General features: G+C 36.8%; 1 protein-coding gene across 2 annotated transcripts in view; it reads right to left on the bottom strand.

Moving 5' to 3' along the window:
- LOC136839234 (uncharacterized) overlaps positions 1 to 13,289 on the bottom strand; it is a 141,076-nt gene that overhangs the window by 31,317 nt on the left and 96,470 nt on the right. For both annotated transcript variants that reach the window (XM_067104985.1, XM_067104984.1), the window contains exons 2-3: positions 12,770 to 12,855; positions 8,962 to 9,352 (exon numbers count right to left, since the gene is read on the bottom strand). In XM_067104985.1, the coding sequence (XP_066961086.1) occupies positions 8,962 to 9,352; positions 12,770 to 12,797 (419 nt within the window). In that variant the 5' untranslated portion in view covers positions 12,798 to 12,855. The remainder of the gene's footprint in view (positions 1 to 8,961; positions 9,353 to 12,769; positions 12,856 to 13,289) is intronic.

The following is a 13,289-nucleotide window of genomic DNA, read 5'->3' on the forward strand; positions in this document are numbered from 1 at the left end:
CATTTCCTATCAACTTAAGTCTTCTAGAGTACTGAAATCAGGTACCACAGGTACTTCCTAACCATCTTTGTCTTCTAGAGTACTTGAATAAAGTACCAAAGGCCCTTCCTATGCATTTAGGTCCTTCTAGAGTATTGAGATAAAATATCACAGATATTTCTTATCTTTTTTGATCGTCTAGATTGCTCAAATAAGTAGTTTTGCCCAAGAAGAAGAAGAAGAAGAGAATAATGTTTCCCCTGCTGAATGGCTTCGGAAGAATTGGGTGGATACATACCAACCAAACTTACAGCATTCTAATTGTAATATTGGTTTTCTCATTTCCCAGAAACTTGCGTAACTCAGCGCACTTTCCGACGCATAATACAGCAGACTAGCTTCTTTAATAACCTCTCCCTCTTCTTCTGTCGCTCAAGGCACCTTCATCAATTTCACTCTGCGCCCCGCGATGGAATCCGCAACGCCCCTCGCTACTTTATTAAGTGTATCAGAGGTACTTTCATTAACCTGTGCAAATTTATCTTTCTTGTGTTGATAGTTCCATCATTATAACCGTCCGCGGTTATACATTTTAGTTTTCTGTAAAAGAAAACTCATGTGCCGGCTTTGTCTGTCCGTCCTCCCTCAGATCTTAAAAACTACCTAAGGCTATAGGGCTGCAAATTGGTATGTTGATCATCCGAACCGCAATCATCAAACATACCAAATCACAACCCTCTAGCCTCAGTAGTTTTTATTTTATTTAAGGTTAAGATTAGCCGTGGATCGTTCGTCTGGCACGCTTTCCGGAGGCGTGCGACGTACCTTTCGTAGCTGATAGCTTTAGACATTATACGTTGTGCAGAAAACTCGATTGCGCAGAAGCAGCTTCGGCGCATTTTTTACTTGTTTTTTTTATTCAGGTCTGTTTTCGTTATCATACGAATATTAACCAGATTCAATTTCATTTGATTTTATAAAATTTACGCCGTCAAGCTCTTATGAATATAAACCAGTCTTATTTCGATTTTATTTTATGAAATTTAGGCTGTCAAGCCAAGCACTGAAGGGGCACTTTCGGCCATTCAGCGCTTAGGAAATTGAAAGGATCGTCTTGGAGTGGTTGGACAGCGAGATAAAGCGGTACAGAAAATAAAGGAGATGAAGTACACGGATCTAAAGGCGGAACTACAATAACAAGTAATGGTTAGAGAGGTTGGACAGTAAGACTGAAGAAAATAAGCAAGAATGGAGGTGAAGTAAAAGGCCTGAATGTGGGTGCAGTTCAGGGTCGATGGGAAGTCGCAAGTACGCTTTAGTGCTATCTACAGTGCACCACGCGAAGTACACTGACGGCATTAACCCCCTACAGGAATATAAATCAAACTTAGCTAACCTTCTCTGTAGCTTTCAAGGTCTTCTAAGCAATGAGATGGTAGCTAAAGGTACCTACAGTATACACCATCACAGATAAACTATAGTGACGAATGAGTCATTTGTCACGAAATGTAAGAAAGAAAAAAAATTGTATTTTTAATTGTCGCAAACCTCTGATACACAGCCACAAAAAAACAAGGCCAAATATTTCCTTCCTATCCAACAACTGGAACTGGAACTGGAACATGCGATTCAGGCCAGAGGCCAAGCGCTGGGACCTACGATGAGGTCATCCAGCGCTGAAAATTATGTCGAAACAATTGTTAGGAAATGGTTGAGGAAAGCAAGAGGGAAGAAAGAGAATATGAACGGAGGTACAGTCAAACGAACGAAAGGGGTTGTTGCAGCTAGGGGCCTAAGGAAGGGACGCTGCAAAGAGCCTTAAGTATTGCCTGCAGTGCACCGCGTGAGGTGACCTATTCAACAATTACAGCAACATTACCCGCAAGCATTCTCGACGAACAAAGACTCAGCGCGAACGGATGACTACATGAGTCTTTAATGTCCGCTCGCTGTCACACTGAATTACTCGCGTCACTGCTCACCCTATTGTCACCCTTTACTGTATCTTACGAGTATGATGATAAACCCCCTTTACAGGTAAGTTCTTGCGTTCTCTGTTGTGACGCCAATGTGTGGTTTAGATCAGTCAACGGTCTAAGCAGTGATCTTTATATGAAAACAAGTGAGAAAGTACGCCGAAGTTTCTTTGGCGCAATCTAGTTTTCTGTACAGCCGCTACAGCGTATAATCAACGTCACAGAAAATAGATATCTTTCGGTAGTCTTGGTATAATGCTATATGAGCCGCGGACCATGAAACTTTAAACACGGCCCGGTAGTGGCCTATCCTATATCGTTGCCGAAAGCACGATTATGGTTAACTTTAATCTTAAATAAAATAAAAACTACTGAAGCTAGGGGGGCTGAAATTTGGTATGTTTGATGATTGGAGGGTGGATGATCAACACACCAATTTGCAGCCCTCTAGCCTCAGCAGTTTTTAAGACCTGAGGGCGGACAGAAAAAGTGCGGAGTTGGCATAATAGTTTTCTTTTACAGAAAACTAAAAAAGTAATATATAGGGTTAATTTCCAGATGTCTCCTAGGTTAATTGCGATTTATATCAGTGTTGTGTCGTCTTCTGAAATGTGTCATTGATAATGTTTGCAAAACTGGTGTTTTGTGGACCATTAGCTATCTCTGTTCTGTTTAAATACATACACACATGTATATATATGTATATTTATATATACACACGTGTATATATAAATAAATATAGAATGTTTATATATATTATATATATATATATATATATATATATATATATATATATATATATATATATATATATAGAGAGAGTGAAAGGAAGAAAGAGCGACTGAACTTCCGTGTTTACCACAAAATCACCCATGCAAATCATCGCACTGATTTGGACAGGCGCCGTTAGCGCCGACCTCCGCCGTAATTAGCCGGCATTTAACATTAGGCAAAAGGGTTCGTTACCGCGCCATGCTAATTTGTTTTCGTCGTCAGGACCAAATCCCGAAGGATGCATTGTCAGCGTCGCGTATCCTATAACTCCCTAACAGGATTGTCATCGCTTCACGAAAATTTCCAAATGAGAAAGTAGGTTAGGCGAAGGTTTTTTGTCCCAGGGAACGTTTGTGGCAAATACAGTATAATGTTTCGTATTTTCTGAATGGAAATGTTTTTTTTATTTTAGATTGACATCTGGGTAATTGTTATTGGTTAAAAGACACGCGTGTGTGTGTGTGTGTGTGTGTGTATGTATGTATGTGTATATATATATATATATATATATATATATATATATATATATATATATATATATATATATATATATATATATATATATATATATATATATATATATATATATATATATATATATACATATGTAATATATATATACATATGTAATATATATATATATATATATATATATATATATATATATATATATATATATATATATATATATATATTAGCTCATCACATCCCTCTAATACTAAACTGCAGAAAATCTTGCTGAAGATTCTAAGATTTTGCCTAAAACATTCTTAAAGAATCCTCACAAAAGAAAATTCGAAGAATGGGCCTTTATATTTACATATTCCCTCACTCTCTGATATCAGAGCAACTTTGTAAATCTTCTTATAACCAATAAAAGAACAGCAATAAAAAGTAAAACCCCCATTTAATTCAACTTCAAACCCTCAGCAGTGCTGTAATAGGTCTTCCAGTTTCCAGATTCCTGGAAATATCACTTGTCCGAGGCCAGTTTCCACGATTACGCCTTTCCTTGAAACGGGTCCCGTTTGAGGAGTGAATAAACGTACTTTTTTAGGAGTAAACAAACGTTTTAAAGAGTGAATAAACGTTTTAAAGAGTGAATGAACGTTTTAAGGAAAGAATTAACGTTTTAAAGAGTAAAAAAACGTACTTTTTAAAGTGAACAAACGTTTTAAAGAGTGAATAAACGCTTTGAGGAGTGAATAAATGTTTTTAAGGAGTGAATTAACGTTTTAAGGAGTGAATTAACGTTGTAAGGGGTGAATAAACGTTTTAAAGAGTGAATGAACGTTCAAAGATTGAATAAATAATTTAAAGAGAGACAAAAAGTTTAACGGGCGAATAAACACTTTAAAGAGTGATAAACTTTTTTAGGAGTGAAAACACTTTAAGGAGTGAATAAACGCTTTAAGGAGTGGAATAAACGTTTTAAGGAGTGAATAAACGCATTAAGGAGTGGAATAAATGCTTTAAGGAGTGAATAAACGCTTTAAGGAATGAATAAACATTTTAGGGAGTGAATAAGCATTTTAAAGAGTGAATAAACATTTTAAGGAGCGAATGAGCTTTTTAAAGAATGAATGAACGTTTTAAAGAATGAAAAACATTCTAAAGGTAAACAGACATTATAAAGAGCGAACAAACGTTTTAAGGAGAGAATAAACGTTTTAAGAAGTGAATAAGCGTTTTAAGAAGTGAATAAACCTTTAATTAACGAATAAATTTTTAAAAGAGTTAATACACATTTGATGGAGTTAATAAACGTTTTAAAGAGCGAACAAACGTTTTAAATAGTGAACAAACTTTTTAAAGAGTTAATAAACGTTTTAAAGAGTCAATAAACTTTTTAAAGAGTGAACTGTCGTTTTAAAGAGTGAACAAAGTTTTTAAAGATCTAATAAACGTTTTAAAGAGTGAACAAACTTTTTAAAGAGTTAACAAACGTTTTAAAGAGTGAACAACTTCTTAGAGTCAATAAACGTTTTAAAGAGTGAATAACGTTTTATTTCTGAGTGCTCTGTAAGCTTTTTTTTTTTTATTTCCAATTGGCTCCGGGGCCAAACGCTGTTTACTCTGCCACGTGGACTGACATCGACAGACGGCAAAATTGAATTTCTAAGCTTGATCAATACTAGCCCCGTTGACGTTCTCTCTCTCTCTCTCTCTCTCTCTCTCTCTCTCTCTCTCTCTCTCACACGCACACATATACACAATACTACTTTAAACTCCATACAACCTTTCCTTATTTTCCCTATGTACCCTCTCTCTCTCTCTCTCTCTCTCTCTCTCTCTTATACATCTAATACTACTTTAAAACGCCATACAGTCTTCACAGGATCTCTCTCTCTCTCTCTATCTCTCTCTCTCTCTCTCTCTCTCTCTCTCTCTCTCTCACACACACACACACACACACATGCAACACTGCTTTAAAACTCCATATACCCTTCCCTAATTTTTCCTGTGTATTGTTTTTGCTTTTTCTTGTTTGGTGCGCAAATATTTATTTGTTTGTTTATCTAATTGACGTTGTTTGATCGTATTTGATATTTGGTTCATCCTTTTTGTGGGAACTAGTTTCTTAATTAGGTAAATGGCCTTAAATGTTTATCTAAAATAAAAGTTTGCAAATTTTGAATGAAGATAATTATATATAAAATAACAATAATAATGATAAACATTTTAAGGAAATGCTTTTATTCATTTATTTATAAGGTAATACCTCGAATTTAAGAAATCTGTTCACCTACCTTAAGAAATATCCCAGCAGTTACATTCACAATACTGAAATATGCTCAAATATACACGTTACTGCAGCTGTGAATATACTCAAATGTACGCTGTATTTCAGCTGCGAACATACTCAAATATACGCGTTATTGTAGCTGTAAATGCACTTGAGTATACGCGTTATTGTAGCTGTGAATATACTCTAATATAAGCGTTACTGTAGCTGTAAATATACTCAAATATACGCGTTGTTGTATTTGTTAATACACTCAAATATATCCGTTATTTTAGCTGTAAATATATTCAAATAGCCACGTTACTGGAGTTGTGAATATACTCAAATATGCACGTTATTGCAGCTGTGAATGTACTCAAATATAAGCGTTACTGTAGCTGTAAATATACTCAAATATACACGTTCTTGTGGTTGTCAATATACTCAAATATACGCGTTATTGCAACTGTAAAAACACTCAAATATATACGCTACTGTAGTATGAATATAATCAAATATTCATGTTTTTGCAGCTGTAAATATATTCAAATATATACGTTATTGCAGCAGTAAACATAACTCAAATATGCACGTTATTGCAGCTGTAAATATACTCAAATATGCACGTTATTGCAACTTTGAATATAATCAAATATACAGGTGTGTTTGAATACAAAGAGCACAAAATCTCCAGCTATCTGTTCTAGATCTAATTACTAAGCTGTCACCTCGCCTCAATAACTCACCAATTTCAAACAGTGACAGGGTCCATTTGTATCATTTCGACTTCATTTTGGGAAGTTGGAGGTAAGGGGATAAGGAGAGAGAGAGAGAGAGAGAGAGAGAGAGAGAGAGAGAGAGAGAGAGAGAGAGAGAGAGAGAGAGAGGTTCATCTGCATTAAGTTTGTTTGAACTGTCAAGTTCTGAAATACTTCTGTAATTTCGTATTTTTTTATGAGTTTTCGAAGTGGTGATTAGTTTTTTTTTGGTGTGGGTTGATGGTGATAATGATGATTTATAGTGATGAGATGGTGTTGTTATGACGATGATGATGATGATGATGATGGTAGGTTTGAAAACTACTTTATAGTTATGTTAATATAGAAAAACGTTTGAAAACTACTTTATAGTTATATCAATATAGGAAAACCCAACAAGTCTTTTTATACAAAACATACTTAAACAAATGAAGCATTATTTTAAGTTATATTTTGTCACTAATTAAAAATGGTGGTTAATTTTAAAATATTAATATGAGAGACTGCTGTGTCCTTTCTCACAACAGGGAGAGAGAGAGAGAGAGAGAGAGAGAGAGAGAGAGAGAGAGAGAATATACACCTATTGAAAGGTCTCACACTGGTGAGCGAGAGAGCAAAACAGATACATGAATACCTATGGCATAGTTCCACACCGCCGTGATCAGAGAGAGAGAGAGAGAGAGAGAGAGAGAGAGAGAGAGAGAGAGAGAGAGAGAGAGAGAGGATGGATCAGGTTGACAGCTGCTGCAGGAGAGGGTGAGAGTGGCCATTTTCACACTGCCTTTGAGGTATTTTGTGTTTAATGAAACGTGAGTATTTCCACATATTTAAGAAAAAAATTGATTAATAATTTAACTAGGTAAACGGTAATACTTTTTAAAATGCGTTATAAAGAAAGATTAAGTTACATAAGGAATAAATGCAATGCATTTTCATTGCCCTATTTCAGAATATTTCAGCTATGAACGACTCACCTTACATTAAGAATGGAGACTCATCTTAGATTAAGAATAGAAATTCATTTTGAATAAAGAATGAAGACTCACCTTAGATTATGAATAGAGACTCACACAATAAAGACTCACTTTACTTTAAGAATAGAAAGTCGCCTTAGATCAAGAAAGAGACTCACCACAGACTCACCTTAGCTTAAGAATACAGACTCACTTGAATTCAAGAATAGCCAGCCACATTAACTCAGCAAAAGAGACTCACCTTACCCCAAGAACATAAGACTCACTATAGACTCACCCACCTTATCCTAAGAACAAAAGACTCACTATAGACTCACCCACCTTATCCCAAGAACAAGAGAGTAAGAGACTCATCACCACAGACTCACCTACGATTAAGGATTGAGACTCACCACAAACCCATCTTAGACTAAGAACTAGAGACTCATTATAGACTCAACTTAGATTAAGAACAAGAGACTCATCACCTTACACCAAGAATAAGAGACTCATCACAGACTCACCCACCTTATCCCAAGAACAAGAGACTTATCACACTCACCCAGCTTATCCCAAGAAGAAGAGACTCATCACCACAGACTCGCCTAAGATTAAGAATGGAGACTCACAACAGACCCACCTTAGACCAAGAACAAGAGACTCATTATAGACTCACCCACCATATCCCAAGAACAAGAGACTCGCCACAGATTCACCCACCTAATCTCAAGGAAAAGAAACTCACTATAGATTCACCTTATCCAAAGAACAAGAGACTCATCACCACAGACTCACCTAAGATTAAGAATGGAGACTCACCACAGACCCACCTTATCCCAAGAACAAGAGACTCATCACCACAGACTCACCTAAGATTAAGAATGGAGACTCACCACAGACCCACCTTAGACTAAGAACAGGAGACTCACTATAGACTCACCCACCTTATCCCAAGAACAAGAGACTCACTATAGACTCACCTTATCCCAAGAACAAGAGATTCACTATAGACTCACCCACCTTATCCCAAGAACAGGAGACTCACCATAGACTCACCCACCTTATCCCAAGAACAAGAGACTCACCATAGACTCACCTTATCCCATGGACAAGAGATTCACTATAGACTCACCCACCTTACCCCAAGAACAAGAGACTCACTAAAGACACCTTATCCCAAGAACAAGAGACTCACTAAAGACACCTTATCCCAAGAACAAGAGACTCACCATAGACTCACCCACCTTATCCCAAGAACAAGGGATTCACTATAGACTCACCCACCTCATCCCAAGAACAAGAGACTCACCATAGATTCACCCACCTTATCCAAAGAACAAGAGACTCACCATACACTCACCCACCTTATCCCAAGAACAAGAGACTCACTATAGACTCACCTTATCCCAAGGACAAGAGATTCAATATAGACTCACCTACCTTATCCCAAGAACAAGAGACTCACTATAGACTCACCCACCTTATCTCAGGAACAAGAGACTCACCATCGACTCACCCACCTTATCCCAAAACAAGAGATTCACTATAGACTCACCCATCTTATCCCAAGAACAAGAGATTCACTATAGGCTCACCTTATCCCAAGAACAAGAGATTCACTATAGACTCACCCACCTTATCCCAAGAACAAGAGATTCACTATAGACTCACCCACCTTATCCCAAGAACTAGAGATTCACTATAGACTCACCCACCTTATCCCAAAAACAAGAGACTCACTATAGACTCACCCACCTTATCCCAAGAACAAGAGAGACTCATCACCACAGACTCACCTAAGATTAAGGATGGAGAAGAAGGTGTAGAAGGCGAGCATGAAGAAGAGGCAGGAGAAGCCGTAGATGTGGACGGGGAAGGCCCATTGCAACTCCTCCCGGATGCTCTGCCAGCTCTCGTCGGGGGAGGAGATCCCCAGCAGGCCCCCTCCTCCTCCTCCTCCTACACCCCCTCCTCCGCCTCCTCCTCCTCCAACTCTCCCTCTCCCTCCGCCTCCTACTACTACCACTCCTACTCCTACTACTCCTACTACGCCTTCTTCGACGCCTTCCTCGTCGCCTCCTCCTCCAGGTCCGCCGCCGCCCTTGCCGGAGCCGCCCTCGGTTACCTGGGTGCTCAACCCGACGACGCCGCCCGCGTCATCGCTCCAACATAGGGTGAAATTCAACGCTGTTGGGGAAGGGAGAGAGAGAATAAGATAAATAAATAATCATTATCTCCTTTGATCCTTCGTCCACAGACACGGACAGACCAGCAGACAGACAGACAGACAGACAAGACAGACGTACAGACGTGACATCATAACAAGCACGCAGGACGTTTTCAGACGTCATCCCTCCAACACAGGGTATAATTTAATGCTGTTGGAGAGAGAGAGAGAGAGAGAGAGAGAGAGAGAGAGAGAGAGAGGTAAATAATTATTATCTCAATTGATCCTTCATCCTCTGTGTCTACACAGACAATCAAAAACAGACATTACAGAAGGACACAGGACGTTTTCAAACGTCATTGCTTTCTGGGGAGAAGGAAAGGGAGAAAAAGAAATGCAATGATTATCTCCTTGTAGCACAGACAAGCGCAAACAAACAAACACAAGCAAACAGACAGAAGACGTAAGGGCATAACACACACATACACACACACACACACACTGCAGGACGTTGCCAAACGCGAGTAAAAAATGAGAATAATGTGAAATCTACTCTCTCGCTCCCTTCCTACCCCGAGAGCAATTTCCTGAGAAAGGTGAACGCGTTTCCCCCGCCTCACCTGCTCACTTCCAGGAACGAAAATTAAAAGTAAAAAATAAAAAAAAAAAAAAAAAAAAGGAGAGATCAAACACGAAGGGCTGGTTTGCATGTAATTAAACTTCAGGCGGAGATTAAACAAAATAAAAAAATAAAAAAAATATATGTACATATATATATATGTGTGTGTGTATATATATATAAATAAATATATGAGAGAAGGTAATCAATACAACGTCACGTTTCTGGGATGAATTGAATAACAGCGTCTGAACTGACATATGAGAGGCCAATAGTTGTTGCTTTTCAGGTTTAAATAGTCGTTCCATTGCTGTTATTCAGGTTTAAATGGTTTTGTCTTGTTTTTCTGGTTTATATTGTTGTTGTTTTTCTTTTTTTAAATACTTGTTGGTTTTCTGGTTTAAATAGTTGCTGTTGTTGTTTTTACTGTTTTTTCAGGTTTAATGGTTGCTGTATCGTTTTTCTGGTTTAAATATTGTTTTTGGCTGTTGTTTTTCTTGTTTAAATACTTGTTTTTTGTTGTTTTTCTGGGTTAATTAGTTGTTATTTTTGTTTTTTTAGGGTTAGATAGTTGTTATTTTCCTGGTTCAAATAGCTGTTGGTTTTCTGGTTTAAATAGTTGTTGTTTTTTATTGTTATTTTCACTGAATCTTATTCTGACTTGGGGTGATTACGCTGACTGAGTGGGATGTTGTTTTTTTTATATTAATTCGTAAATAGATGTGGTTTTCTTGTTTTTCTTGTTGTTGTTTTTCTTGTTTAAATAGTTGTTGTTTTTCTGTTTTAAATAGTTGTTGTTTTTCTGGTGACTTGACGAGGCCAGGTTTGCTTGAAATATATCCAGTTATTATATTAATTTTTTTATATTCTCTCTCTCTCTCTCTTTTACATAGCTACAACACACACCTTACTGAAATACTATCTCTCTCTCTCTCTCTCTCTCTCTCTCTCTTTTACATTCTAAGACCCCACCTTACTGAAACACGATCTCTCTCTCTCTCTCTCTCTCTCTCTCTCTCTCTCTCTCTCTCTCTCTCTCTCTCTCTCTAAGACTCTCTCTTTACAACTGAAACACACCTTACTGAAATCTCTCTCTCTCTCTCTCTCTCAGTTCATTAAGACCCACAACTTACTGAAACACGATCTCTCTCTCTCTCTCTCTCAATTAATTACAACCCGCAACTTATTGAAACACGACCTCTCTCTCTCTCTCTCTCTCTCTCTCTCTCTCTCTCTCTTTTAGACAGCTACAATCCTCAGCTTACTGAAACACGATCTCTCTTTCTCTCTCTCTCTCTCTCTCTCTCTCTCTCTCTCTGCTAAGCTTACAAACACTCTCTCTTACTCTCTCTCTCTCCTCTCTCTCTCTCTCTTAGTTAATTACAATCCTCAGTTACTGGAAACACAATCTCTCTCTCTCTCTCTCTCTCTCTCTCTCTCTCTCTCTCTCTCTCTCTCTCTCTCTCTCTCTGCAATCCAAGCTTCAGCTTACTGAAACACGACATCTCTTTCCCTCTCTCTCAGTTAATTACAATCCGGAAATTACTGAAACACGACCTCTCTCTCTCTCTCTCTCTCTCTCTCTCTCTCTCTCAGTTAATTACAATCCGGAAATTACTGAAACACGACCTCTCTCTCTCTCTCTCTCTCTCTCTCTCTCTCTCTCTCTCTCTCTCTCTCTCTCTCTCTCTCTCTCTTTTTAGATAGCTACAGTCCTCAGCTTACTGAAACACGATCTCTCTCTCTCTCTCTCTCTCTCTCTCTCTCTCTCTCTCTCTCTCTCTCTCTCTCTCTCTCTCTCTCTCTTTAGGACCTTGCTATATGATTTTAATGCGAGTTCCAAGCTCCCTGACATTATTATATTATAAAGGCAAGAGGCATATTACTTTTTTTATGTATGGGCCTTCATTAATTTAACGACCTTAGTTTAGGCGTTTTATGTGCCTTTCTTATAAGAGGCTTCTAAGTACTCGGGGAGACGGCGGTTTCTCTTAGGTTAAAGCTATTTTCTCTTTCACTTTTCAAGTTTTTAAACTCTTTTTAATAATAATAATAATAATAATAATAATAATAATAATAATAATAATAATAATAATAATTTATATAAATAAAGAATTTCAATGGTAGTGGAAGTTCTAATTTCTATAACAAATTTATATATATATATATATATATATATATATATATATGCATATACATACGGTATGCACATATACATATACTGTATATCACACATCACCACAGGTGACAAAATAAGAGACTGTAGGTCCTGACCAGTTTCGACTTTATTTTTAGGTCAGTGACTTAATTCCTTAGTTTCTTAATTTCTCACCTGGGGTGATATGTGATGAACAAATCACATGTTAATGTGATTATATATATATATATATATATATATATATATATATATATATATATATATATATATATATATATATATATATATATATATATATATATATATATACATATATACATATACTATATATAGATGACATATATATATATATATATATATATGTGTATATGTATATATGTGTGTATATGTGTAACAAAGTATGTAACTGTTTTATGTACATATGTATGTATGCATGTGTGCTGGTTTCAAAGTACTGTATACAGATGACAGAAACTCAGTTAGGGAACAAGCCTTCTATGTATGTATGTATACATACATAGAATATAAAACTCAGGGCAATATTAACATAGGTACATAATATATGTTAACAATCTCTATGTACACAGAAGACAAGAATTCAGTCATTACAAATAAAAAAATTACGTGTGAATGTAAACACAAAATTAATTAATGACTTACCTTGGTCACATGCCGTGCTGTTTTCCATGACCCTGAGAGGTCAGTCAGAGGTCACATCACTCTAGCGTCGGTCTGGCCCTCATCGTCTGTCAAAATAAAAAATAATTCGGATATTGGTTATTGTTTCAACAATAAACTGCAAAGAGGTAAAAAAAATATTGTTTTCTTGTTTTCCCAATAAATTGTGCAAAAAAGGATGGGAGTTTAAAATACTTATTTTTCAGTGACGTTCTTTAGAGTTAGAATGTAAAAATGTTTATTTTCAGATGTAATTTTTTTATTTTCCTACTAAAAATATACCTGGAATGATATTGGAATATTTTTTTGTATTTTTGCTTTCCCGGTCAATACTGAAAAGTTCATTTCTTCATACACGCGAGCAGACACCTTCATACACGCATACACAAATGGCTGTGTACTTTTCCAAGCCATTACTCCATAATTTCCAAAGAAAAACGTTTTAAGGAGAGTACAGGACATTGAGAAAACACAGTCGCAGAAAATTCCTGAAAAAAAAATC

Source organism: Macrobrachium rosenbergii, chromosome 6 (assembly GCF_040412425.1).
Source record: "Macrobrachium rosenbergii isolate ZJJX-2024 chromosome 6, ASM4041242v1, whole genome shotgun sequence".
Classification (NCBI taxonomy): domain Eukaryota; kingdom Metazoa; phylum Arthropoda; class Malacostraca; order Decapoda; family Palaemonidae; genus Macrobrachium; species Macrobrachium rosenbergii.